The sequence below is a fragment of the Mastomys coucha genome, unplaced genomic scaffold (genome assembly GCF_008632895.1).
Source record: "Mastomys coucha isolate ucsf_1 unplaced genomic scaffold, UCSF_Mcou_1 pScaffold16, whole genome shotgun sequence".
NCBI lineage: Eukaryota > Metazoa > Chordata > Mammalia > Rodentia > Muridae > Mastomys > Mastomys coucha.
In genome coordinates, this window is record NW_022196898.1 from 75,238,866 (window position 1) to 75,251,798 (window position 12,933).

General features: G+C 43.3%; 1 protein-coding gene across 10 annotated transcripts in view; it reads right to left on the reverse strand.

Moving 5' to 3' along the window:
* Positions 1-12,933, reverse strand: part of Alpk1 (alpha kinase 1) — a 103,213-nt gene that overhangs the window by 49,451 nt on the left and 40,829 nt on the right. For all 10 annotated transcript variants that reach the window (XM_031375455.1, XM_031375449.1, XM_031375450.1 and 7 more), the window contains 2 exons: positions 8,620-8,850; positions 3,586-3,740 (listed from right to left, as the gene is read on the reverse strand). In XM_031375455.1, coding sequence (XP_031231315.1) covers positions 3,586-3,740; positions 8,620-8,740 — 276 coding nt within the window. In that variant the 5' untranslated portion in view covers positions 8,741-8,850. The remainder of the gene's footprint in view (positions 1-3,585; positions 3,741-8,619; positions 8,851-12,933) is intronic.

The window sequence follows — 12,933 nt, forward strand, 5'->3', positions numbered from 1 at the left end:
CAAAAGAACTATCTGTGGTTTACTTTTTTCCTCCAGCATTTTATATTTTGCTTGGCTCTCTTGGTTGTGGGATTAATGGAAAGACAAAATACTTACACTCTAAGCAAAACGCTTCTTTTGGAGATGGGGGGGGAGATTTTTACGGGGAGGATTCATGTTAATATTATATAGGAAATGTAAGAAGAAATGATAATGGAAAAAGGCAGAGTGGGATGTTTAAATACATTTCCTGTGAGAGCAGCGTCTGAAGGCTCAATGGTTATTAAAATAGGAGCACTTGGCCCCTCCCTTGAACTACCACCCTGAAATGGATAGCGTACTTGACCAAAACAAGCCACAGGATTTACTGGAGCCACTCATAGCAAGCAGCAGTCTCAAAAGCAGAAAGTTATAGAGAGCATGGCCCATGGAGAGTTATGGTTCTCTCTATGTAGAAACAGAGTGGCTGATCAATTGTGCACTTGAGGTCTGGCACAACCGGAAAACATCCTAAACATCTGAGGACGTGTGGTGGCTTCATTTATAGCTTGCTGGGAAGCTAAAGAAAATGCTCAGAGTTCAGAAAGCTCCCAGATTAAATGCGTTGGGGTCTAGAGGTGGCCCCACAGGCTGATTCTTAGGAAGACCTTAGGTGACCTTGTGAAGGGAACAAACTCCTATTCTTGCTGCGTCTCTTTCCACAGCTGGGAATCTGTATAACGTAGAGAGTTCTGTGGATTACAGAGTACAGTAGGAGGAAGGATATGTGTACTTTTGAAATGGGTTGGACAACCCTGAACAGCTTCCCTCCCAACTCACCATGGCAAATCCGAACCCAGAGACTGGAACTTTAATCCCAGCAGCTTCAGTTTTCTCCCCATTGCCACCATCAGCTTTGGATACAGGGAGGGCAACTGCATCCTGCCGCTGGATCCACTAAAGAGTTTTGATTGGGGGTCAAGAATTTAAATCCCCCCCAAGTTCCCACATGATGGATGTTGGTGGGATTGGGGCATCTCACTGTAAGAACCAGGGCTTTAGGCATGTATTAGCTGCATGATTCTAATACAGTACTGTGCCTTGTAGAGGGATATATTATTAGCCAGTGAATGACAATGACAGCACTGACAATTCTGGTGCTTGCCTGAGATGTTCTTGGGTTCTCATATATTAAGGTCACTTAACTTCCACAGGTAAACCTAATGTCTGTTGACATCCTATGCACAGAGAAATGTATAAGAAGCCAACAAAAAACTACAAATATATTTCTTCAGCCGCACAGGCCATTTCAGGTGTCAAGACCTGCTGTGTGGCTAGGGGCTGCTGTACTGGAAAGCACAAATGCTGAAGGCTTCCATCTCTGCCAAGAGTTCTGTGTACGGCTTGTAGTCGCTGCCTTCACAAATAACAGCCTGAGCATGGACTTTGGCTTTCTGATTCTTCACTGTAGACTTGCTGGCAGAAGACCAAAGCAAAACAGAGGAGTCCTCTCTGCTCCCCTGACCAAGAAGATGCTCACGGGATACTTGCTATTGGGTTATTTTGATAAGCAAGATCTGATGCCTATGTAAATTCTACAATATACAAATTATTAGTTATTACCTCATTCTACTTTTACACTGATAGCAATCACACTTATTAAAATCCCCCACATAAGATGGGTTTGATGGCACACGCCTTTAATCTCCATTGTGGGAAAATGAAGAAGGAGGATCTAGAGTTCGGGGCCAGCCTGGGCTACCAAACAAACTAAAACCCAGAGGTCAGCACTTAATTCTTTATAAGGATTTGCTTTCCTCTGCCAATAATCTCCAGTCTATTTAACCTATGTTCCCCTTGCTGAGAATTTCCTAAGATGTTCTTGTGTGTTCATAGATTAAGGGATCTTTATGAGAGTTTTTCCTTCAACAAGAAAAAAAAACTGTATCTATGCCTTCAATGGGAATAATCCCTCAACGTAAAACCACGTAAGCAAAGTGAGAATCCTGGGCTGCTGTCATTGCTTTTATGCCTGACCTCCATACAATTTGATCTTTATGATAGGAAATATACATTTGAGTTAGTAAATTTCCTTGATGATCAACTGAGAAACTAAAGGTAACAAATAATGTTACCACACGGCTAGAGAGATGGCTTGGTGGCTAAGAGTATTCACTGCTCTTATGCAGGACCTGGGTTCTGTTACCAACACCCACATGGTATCTCACAATGATATTTAACTTCAGTTCTAGGGGATCACACTTTCTTCTGGCCTCTTCGGGCACTAGGCATGCATGTGGTACACATACATACATACAAGCAAACATCCATACACATAAAAGAAAAGTAGATAAATCTTTTAAATAAATGTTTTTTTAAAAAGATTTATGCATTTATTATATGTAAGTACACTGTAGCTGTCTTCAGACACTCCAGAAGAGGGCATCAGATCTCATTATGGATGGTTGTGAGCCACCATGTGGTTGCTGGGATTTGAACTCACGACCTCTGGAAGAGCAGTGAGTGATCTTCATCGCTAAGCCATCTCTCCAGCCCATAAATCTTTTTTAACATAATGCTGCTACAAAGGAAAATGGTACTCCTTTTGAAGTGCCCTAGAACTCAGGCCTGGGTCTTCAGCTTTACCTGGCTTCTTATGCTATTCTTACAAAATGTAACTTTTAAAATAGTTTTTTGAAAACTAATGCATAGATTAGACTTTGAGCATATATTCACCTCCCCATCTCTCTCCACTGCTCCTCCCAGATGTCTCAACCTCATGCTTTGTTTCTCTTACAACAACCCCTACACTGTCCTATGCAGGATGGAGGTTATCAGTTTAGTTCAGTGGTCCTCAACCTTCCTAATGCTGCGACCCTTTAATACAGTTCCTCATGTTGTGGTGACCCTCTCCCCAACCATAAAATTACTTCATTGCTACTTCATAACTATAATTTTGAATTGTAATGTAAATATGTGATATGTGGGATATCTGATATACGATCCCCAAGGTAGTCGAGAGCCACAGGGTGAGAACCATTGGTTTAGTTGGGTTTCTATTATATAGGTGAAAAATAAGCACATCTGTGACCTTGACTTGATGGTCTCAGAATAGACTTAATCATGAGGAGCTAAGAGAGTGAACAGGGTCAAAAGAGGTAGGCAGGATGAACATGACATGGACCAATAGCTTAGAAATCAAGATGAGATAAGCAAAGCCTATTATTATTATTATTATTATTATTATTATTATTATTATTATTATTATTATTATTTATCCAACATCTAGAAAGTACCATTTAAAAATAAAAATGTCTTGAGGCATGGTAGAACCAAAGCAAGTCAGGCTCGCCAGGAAGATGGGACTATTTCAAGGTGACAGGTTTCATTCTGTACCCTCCACCCACTTTTCATCATTCACATTAGGTTCGTCTCTCTAACACAGGCGGTTACAGGAAGATGACACTTTTTAAATAGCCATCTCCCCCACATTAGTCAATCTGGCAGAGCTGACCATAAGAGCAGGAGCTATCTTGTACCTCGGAGAAATTTAATCTGTTAGACCTCTTAGACTCTAAATGGCTCCCTTGGGGGTGTCGGAGGGACAGGTGGTGGGATTCTCCCTACCAGTAACTGTTGCAGTCCGGCGCCAATCACATCTTGCAGGTTTGTTTTGTCCTCTGGGCTCATGGCTTGTTTGTATTGCCACCTTTCAGGCACGAAGGGCCACTTCATTTCCTTCGCCTCCTGGATCAGGGTCCTTAACTCGCTGGGGAGTGAGGCTGAAAAGGTCAGAGTTCAGTTAAGGAAATTGCAATCAAAGAAAGGGCTGCTGAGCTCCCCATGTTATGATGAAGCACCTCAGTGGCTAAAACACTTTTCCTATCTGTCGCTGGCTGGTCCAAGCTGTTGGGGCTGCCTTGAAGAATAATAGCAGGGAGCTATCTGTCAGGGGTGGCCTGAGTCTACTCTGCCCTACAGGTAAATTGGGGTAGTCAGGCATTAAGAAAGGTTTTTAACGGGAAGTAGAGCACTTGAGTGACTGTCTCTGCATGAAGAATCAGAGAAAGGCACCGAGGAAATATTCTCTTCCTTGTAAGGTGAGAACAGGGCTCAAGTGGACGAGGACATTTGGAGCTTGTGGCATCTGAGAAGGCAATCAATTTGCTCAGCCTTGTTTTGCTTCTCTGAGACCCAGGCCCATCTCAGCCTTTCACTACTGAGGATGCTTCAGCACACACCGAAAGTACAACCCCACCAAATGGGAATTTTAGTGATACCAGTTCATTGTGAAATGGCCCCATTTCATATTAGCGACTGTGTTAAATCTCTGAGAGTACCAACCCTAATTATTCTGGTTGACAGTCTCCTGTCCAAACTTTAGAAACACAAAAGAGACCCGGAAACTGGAAGTGTTCCCTCTAGTTTTGACAACCAACCCCCCCACCCCCGCAGCATTGAGTAGGAATTACTGCCTTACTTGACACTCAAACTTTCACAGCAAATAGTTCTATATTTGTACACACGAGGCCCGCCGTTTGCTTTACTAAGATCGTAATATGCGGTACATGCTCCACAGGACCTTCCTCAAACCATCTCAGGTCAGAAGTGCACGTGATAGCAGGGTTCTGAACAAGGGTATCCACAGACTTTCTTCTGTGTTGTGTCTCTTAGACAACACACCCCTAACTGAATTCATCAGTGGAAGGACCAGCAATGGTTCAGGATGCCCAAGACCAAGTTCTGAGCACAAAGGAGATGGATTTGACCCGGAGGGAGGGCAGGGAATACAGACAAAGAAGGAGACAGGGGGGAAGGGAGAAGGAGGAAGGGAACAAGGGAGAGGGGGCAGGCATATCTCTGTCCTGGAAGGCAACGAAGGACAGTCTGTGTACCGAGAGGAGACAGACACACAGACACAGAAGAAAATAGTAGCTTATCAAGGCAAAGTGGGGTAAACTGTGTCAGGGTGAGGTGTTTGATTTTAATTGGTCATGTTAATTAAGTGAGGCTTTTGATTGCTGGACTTTAATACTTTAGCTGAGCCTTGGTAGTCTCAGAAAACTGGCCAGATAAGGGATTAGACCTTCGAGGTTAGCATCAGGAATGTAATCTAATGGTTTTGAGCAAGGCAGAAGAAATTGGCGAGAAGGGCCAGGCCCTCCAGAGCCGTGTTTGTGAGCTGGCTAGAGTCCCTCCAATCATCTCTGCTCTAATTCCATCTCCCTCTATGTTCTCCATTGATGCATGGGAGTGCCACACATTGTGCCACCCATATCTGAAGCCTACCCTTCTAGCTGTTTGCTTTCTCTCCCTCCCTGAATCGAGTTAACTGCCAAATCCCACAGATCCTAAACCTCATCTCCTCTTTCCTTTCTTCTTGATATTTTCAGCTCACCCTCACAATCTTTTTTGTTGCTGAGCCCCTCCTCCCCTCTCTAACAAAGTAGACTAGGCCATTATTTTTCATAATGATTTTTAGTTTTTATTTTTTTTTACACTCTGTTCTGTTTTGTAATTGCTCTACCCCCCAAAGCCTGACGACCAAACTCAGGCCCACTGCCTTTGGCATTCCTAACAGACATTTCTGCCTCACTCCTGTTAGTTTGTCATGGCCTTCCAGTGGAATTGAGATGCCTCTTCCACATACTTCCAAACCCACAGGTGCCTGCTCCCTTTAGGCTGCATCCCAATGTCCTGTAATCACATCTCCCTGTCTTCCTAGGCTGGGAGCATCCTCAACACAGCTATCCTGTTTCCTAGCTCATCCCTTTTTGTAAATCACATCACAGTGGTGGCATACTGTAAGGGTTAAAAGACCAAGATAGCATTACATATGCATGAGACACACTCAGTAGAGAAAACAGACACGACAGAAGAGCAAAATCAGAAAGAAGGAAGAAAGCCTGTCTCTGTCCTAGATGCCTTTATGTGAACTTGCCACCCAATGAGCAGAGATAAGGATGCCTCTAGATAGGGAAAGACACCTTGTCTTTGAGAGCACCATGCCAATGAGTGACCAGTGTTGATGATCAGAGATGATCCTCTCACATCCCTTTGAAATTGTGACTCCCAGACTATCAGTTCCTGGACCCTTCCTCTGCAGGAACATCCCCATGGAAGCAGAGCCCTAGAAGTGAGGACCTATGTGATCACACCTGGCTGCAAAAGCTGTGTGTTCCTGCTGGTGAACAGTGTTCCATTTCTGAAAATTGCAATGTATATGCAGAGCACAGTTTCCTCAAGAGTGCTTCTAAATGTCAACGAGTAAGGTGACTGTTGGAGAGATGTCCAAGTGGACTTAGGATGATGTCTCTTTCCATTCTCAGGGTCTCAAACTGGACTGCCAATCGTTGAGACACAGAGAACAGTCCCTTGACAACGGAAATCCCATTTCTGGGTTCATAGACTTCTATTGTGCTGTGGATTGAGCTCTTTCTTCATAGCACCGGAGGATGCTTCTTTTGCCTTCTTCTATGACTATTAATAGGACACAGTATGGCTGTGCAGCCTAGGCTGTCCTCAAACTCCTGATCTTCCCATGCGGGGATGACAAGCACACACCACCATGCCCAGCCTATAGAAAACTTACTCTTTGCCAATAGTTTTAGTCTCCCCTACACCCCCTCTCCGTGCCAAACCATAAACAGGCCAGTGGAGCGCACTGAAGTACAAGACACCTCTAAAGTAAAGGCTTTCAAACTGCACGGTCTTTCTGTTCTCATTCCAGTTCTTTCTCCACCTCCCAGATGCTAGCTAGAAGAAGCTCACCAGGCTGGCAGGAAGGAGGAAGAAGATGGGCTTCAGGGGAGAGACACGGGAATATGCTGTGTCAGTGTTCCCAAGTCTACTAGCTGCTGAGCACATCAAGTGACCCTGTATTAGTGTCTTTCTCTCTGATCCCAGGCAGTTAACAACGGTAATGTCACCAGCAGTGGACCAAAGCCATTCACCGCCATCAGCCCACCGGAGCAGGGGTGGTTCTGCGCAGACGCAGGCCCCAGAACAGTGGGTATTGGTCAAGTATAACACTCTGTGTGTGAGGATTCCTTTCTCACCGGCTATCTGGCTCTAGTCCTAGAAGCTTATCTGAAAGGCCGTGTCTGACTGAATTATTTTACAGCCTTGATTTGCCTTATCTGAAACTAAATTGATTTTTCTCCTATTCTGTGTCACTTGGGAAGAAAATGGCACCTGAACTGAGGCCTTGCACGTCCACAGGGAGAATGTGAGGCTTAAATGAGGGCACACACTGAGTCACAGGAAGAGGCCACTAAGAAAATTTTCGGAGAAACAAGAAAAACAACCCAACCTGACACATAGCCCCAGGGAGACAGTGAACCAGCTATCCCTTATTGGCCAGGGGCCTAGAAACTGTGGTTGAGGACCAGGCGCTGACATGAGGGGGGTCTGTGATCTCAGGCTGACTAGCACATGCATCGAGCAGGCAATCACGTACTTGTTGGTTCAGCTAGTAAATAACGGAAGCACACGCCGCCGAGGTTTGGTTTGGGGACTGATTATATGTACAGGGCTTCATCCAGAAGCCCACATAGCTGAGACCGCCCATAGCTACCTAAAATGGCGTGTCAGACATGTATGTGCCTATGTACCACAACTGAGGGAACGCTCCTCTCAACCTTTCTGTTATAGACTATTTTACTCCAACAATCTTATTCTTAAATGCAATACCCAAACACTTTAGTACTTTGTGTACTTTAAAGTACACAAGAAAAAATATTAAAAGCACATATGGCCGGGCAGTGATGGTACGCACCTTTAATCCCAGCACTTGGGAGGCAAAGACAGGTAGATTTCTGAGTTCAAGGCCAGCCTGGTCTACAGAGTAAGTTCCAGGACAGCTAGGGCTATACAGAGAAACCATGTCTCGAAAAAACAAAAAACGAAACAAAACAAAAAGAATATGCTTAAACAAATGAAAAGGAAATTATTCAAATGATTAAAAAGAACCTAAATAAGGAGGGTTCTAATATTTAAAGCTGGCTGAAGAAGAAATGAGTCTTTTGAGCTTTCTAGATTTTGTGATTGAAACTTCTCAAGCAATATCTGTAATTGTAGACAGCATAAACCAGAAAGCAGGCAAAATTCCAGATCACAGTTATGATGTAAAGAGTCATTCTTGAGATCAATGAATTTTTTTTTTTTTTTTTTTTTTTTTTGACAAATGAGATGAGGAATTTGTTGGGGACCAAGAAAACAGAGACTGTCCACAGTGGTGAAGTGACATATTTATGGAAGCCACAGAAGTCTATGGAAACTGATGAAGCACAAAATCCTTGTTTGAGAAAGAGTGCGTGCCACCATTCAGAAGTTGCTTCAATTTTTTTAATAATTGAAATTTGCGTGCACCGGCCAACTTGGACCCTTTTGTTCTTTCCTGAACTAAACTGTTTCTTGTAGCCTCATGTTTACTGAAGCCTAAAATTAGAACTGACAGCAATTCTCTGTAACAAAGTGGGCTTCTTCCCTGCCCGTCAGCCTGCAGCCCTTCCCATTCATGCCCTAGAAATCCACTCATCTCTCGGTGGTCATCTGCCAGGAGAAGAAAAATAGGGCAGAGAGGAGAATATGTCGCTCAGGCAAGGGTGCAGGCATTGAACCTGCGAGCTCAAGCCCTAGTGTCTCCCATCAGAACCTCACCTCTGCACCGCTGGTCCTCACTCTTGTCCTCTGTAGACACATCTGGCGCTTCCAACAAGAGACGATCCAGCACTTGCTTGCACTCATGCAGTATTGAAGCCACGGCATCTTGATTATTCATGACGATTACCCACCCTCCGGGATGAATTGAGTCTCCCTGGGTCTAGGGTGATCAATTACCTAGGAGAGGCATTGATTCTCAATAAAGAAGGCCCTTGAAGGCTGAGGTACCTGGCGAACAAAAGAGGGGGAAGGATGATTAACTAAAGCATCATCAATTATCTGCGAGTCTCAAGCAGGGAGGGATAATAGAGCAAACACATGAAAATACATGATGGGTCCTGAGGATGTTGTTAGGGGAGTGTGTGAAATGATGGCAGCACCTCGAAGGCACAGAGTGCAGAAGGGAGAGAGGCTAGCTACAGAGCTTGGTCACCCACGGAGAGGTTGGTGAACTCACACGGCCGAATGAAATGAATGCGCCCTGTGGTTTATGCACTTTCTGCATCTTTCACTCAGTGCCTCTGGGTTCCAGTAGCCCTGAGCTTTCCCCTGTCTTGAAGTCTACAGGAAGCACCTGGCTAGTAGTCCTAATAGCCCCCACGGAAGCACATAGAAATACGAAGTTCACCAATCTCACAAGCCACTACTGATTTGCCCTGTGCGATATTCTTCATGGTATTTAGCACGGTATCACTTGGACCAAGATAGGCAATGACAGATGCCAAATTTAAAGCTCTTCACTGCCAGGCACACTGCTGAGTGAAGCAGAGATGTGGTAGTCCAGAAAACCCAATTTCCCGGAGCTCTGATGTGGATGGATCCATCATGTAGATGGATGGATTGACTGACGTTGCCAGATAACAGGTAAGCAATAGACTCCTTATGCAGAATGTGAAGGAGATAGAAGGACCTATGGCAGTCAAGGTAATTCTGAAGACAAAATAATTTACTAGCACTGTGGAAATGTCTAGCCAATGGATAGAAACAATACTTGGCTAATACGTACTTTGGTCTGTCTTCCTTTTGTTGATGTAGTGTCTTACAAACAAAAGAAATTATCTTCTTTGCCCAGAACTAGGAATGCTATTTCCCTGGTTTAGACACTTGAGGGTTTCTGGGGGGAGCATATAGAAGTATATTACCAGAGCAGAGTCTGAAAGGGAAGGTGGTGCCAGTGACAAGGATGGCGATACTCAGCTCATTCATGTAATGAAGAAATCATGTTGTAGAGACTCACAGCCATCCATTGAACTGAGTACAGGGTCCCCAGTGAAGGAGTTAGAGAAAGGACCAAAAGAGCTGAGGGGTTTGCAGCCCCTTAGGATGAACAACAATATGAACTAACTAGTACCCTCAGAGCTTCCAGGGACTAAACCACCAACCAAAGAGTACACATGGTAGGACTGATTGTTCTGGTAGCATGTGTATAGTAGAGGATTGCAAAGTCGATCATCAATGGGAGGAGAGGCCCTTGGCCTTGTGAAGATTCTGTGCCCCAGTGTAGGGGAATGCCAGGGCCAATAAGTGGGAGAGGGTGGGGTGGCAAGCATGGGGAGGGGGGAGGGAACAGGGGTTTGTTCTTGTTGTTTTCATTTGTTTGTTTGTTGGAGGGGAAACTGGGAAAGGAGAAATCGTATGACATGCAAATAAAGAAAATATCTATTAAAAAATGAAGAAATCATGTTAAAGCAGAATTTCTGAGTTAGTATTAAATGTGACCTTCTATCCCATTACCTTTGTTTAAATCAAAGTAAACCTTCAGGGTATCAGAGGCTTATTTCACTCAAAATAATCAAGTAGTTATGAATAAACACAGGCAGAGTTCTCAAGTTAAAATGTTATCACATTCCAAGAGCACTCACGCAAGCAAGTGAGTGAGGAATTGGCTACTGGAATTATCTAAGCCTGAGTGTAAATTTACTCTCTCTTTCACGTGTTTCAGAAAGGATCTCTGCACAAATGAGGATGCTGTTGCCATAAACGGTGCCTGAAGTCCCCTTTTAAATCAAGTGTCTATAAGTCATGATGTTTTGTGGGATCAGATGGCCATGACTGTGTCTGGCTATAAAGAGAACAGGCCTCAAGGCTAGTCAGAATTTTATCCTCAGACTTCTGTTACAAACGAATGAAGATCTGCTCATCCCCTCTGAGTAATTAGCAAACAAGAGTTAATTAGTGGACTAGAGTGGGCAGGGGACCTTGCAACCAGCAAGGTCACATCACTACCATCTACTAAAGAGGAAGGTATTGGCTACAATGGGGACTTATGTTCAGAGACTGACACAGACATTGGGCAGTTCCGAAAGGAAAGAGCAAACTGCTGGTTCTGAGCTGCAGGTGAGTCGGGCATCCACTTCTGTTCAAGTCCCAAATTAAAGTAAGAAGCAGACGATCTTTCCTAGAATCACTTTTTCAGGGGACAGGGCTACATAACAATGGAATGTGGAGAACTAGTCTGTCATGAAGAAAGATAATTGTATTACAATAGGATCCTATACTTCAAAACCCCAATGGCAGGCTGGAAAGATGGCTCAGTGGTTAATAGCATTGACTGCACTTCCAGAGGTCCTGAGTTCAATTACCAGCAACCACATGGTGTGGTGGCTCACACCCACCGGTGATGGACTCTGATGCTCTCTTCTGGTGTGTCTAAAGACAGTGACAGTGAATTTATATTGGAAAAAAAAAAACCTCAATTACTTAACCAAAAACTCTTAAATCTGGTAAACATCTTCAGGAAATTAGCGGGATACAAAATCAACATGCACAAGTCAGAATATTTTCTAGATACTAATAATGAATTTGTCAAGAAAAAATGAGGAGGGGTGAGCTCTCCCACTCCTAATAGCTTAAATAAATAAGTGAAATACCTAGCAGTAAGCCTAACTGAGGAGTTGATTGATATATATATATAAAGAAACTTCAAATCACTGAAGACAGAAATTGAAGATGACACTGGAAGCTGGAAAAACCTCCCATGTTCATGGGTTTAGCAGCATCAACACTGTAGAAAATTGATGGTGTTGATGAAACATCTAGAGATTCAGTGAAGTCCCCACCAATTTTAATCACATTCCTCACAGACCTAGAGCTAAAATTCGCACAGAGGCAGGCAAAGGAACCCAAATTTATCCAAGGAAATCCTAAATCAAAAGTATACTAGAGGCATCGAGAAACCTGATCTTAAACTAAGAGCCATAATAACAAAGATTTCACAGTCCTGGCACAAAATCAGACAGGTAGACCAATGCAATAGACTAGGAGATCCAGAAATAAGCCCACACAGTTACAGCCACAAGCAAAGTGTCACCTACAATGACAAGCTGGATCAATGGGTACGGCCACCTGCCACTAAGCCTGACAACCTGTTTGATCTTTGGGACTGGCATTGTGGAAAGAAGGAAAGAGCTGACTCTTGTTAAGTTTTCTTCTGTCTTCCACACATGCACTAACACACACACACACACACACACACACACACACACACACACACCATATATAAAAATGTAATTTAAAAAATCCACACACTGCAAAAAAGGATAGCTTCTCCAACCAATGATGCTAAGACCCTCGATAGCCACACACAGACAAAGGAAACTAGATTTTATCTCTCGTCTTTCATAAAAATCCATTCAAAATAGACCAAAATCTTAGTGCCCGAACAGAAAATTTGAGGTTGCTAGAGGACAGCTCGAGTAAAATGTTCAAGATAAAGGCATAGGCAAGAGCTTCCAATATTACAAGAGATAAGTTCAAAAACTGAAAAATCAGATGGTATGAAAGTAAAAGGCTTTTTGCACAGCAAAGGAAACAATTACCAGAGTAAAAAAGTCAGTCTACACACTGGGAAAGTCTTCGCCAAAATAATTCCTTGGACTGGAGATATTTAAACACCAATGAACCAATCCTCGAGTCTATAAACAGGCTAGTGAGCTGAATAGATAGTTCTCAAAAAAGGGACCACAGATGACCAGTAAATGTTTTAAAAACTGTGCAGAATCATTAGCCATCAGGGAAATGTGAATTAAAACTGTTTAATATTCTTTCTAGCCCCAAGTAGAATGGCTGTTCTCAAGACAATTAATGAAAACAAACTCCATTGAGGATGGAGGACTGGAGCCCTCCAGTTACTATGGAAATGACCACGGTGGTTCCTAAAAAACCTGAAAATCCAGGGAGCACAGGACTCAGTGTTATGACTTCTAAGTACATACATACATTCAGGCAAAGCACCCGTACATGTGAAATAAATATTAATTTAAAAATTTTAAAGTAGTTATCTGCATTTTTCTAAGAGTGCAGAAAAATATA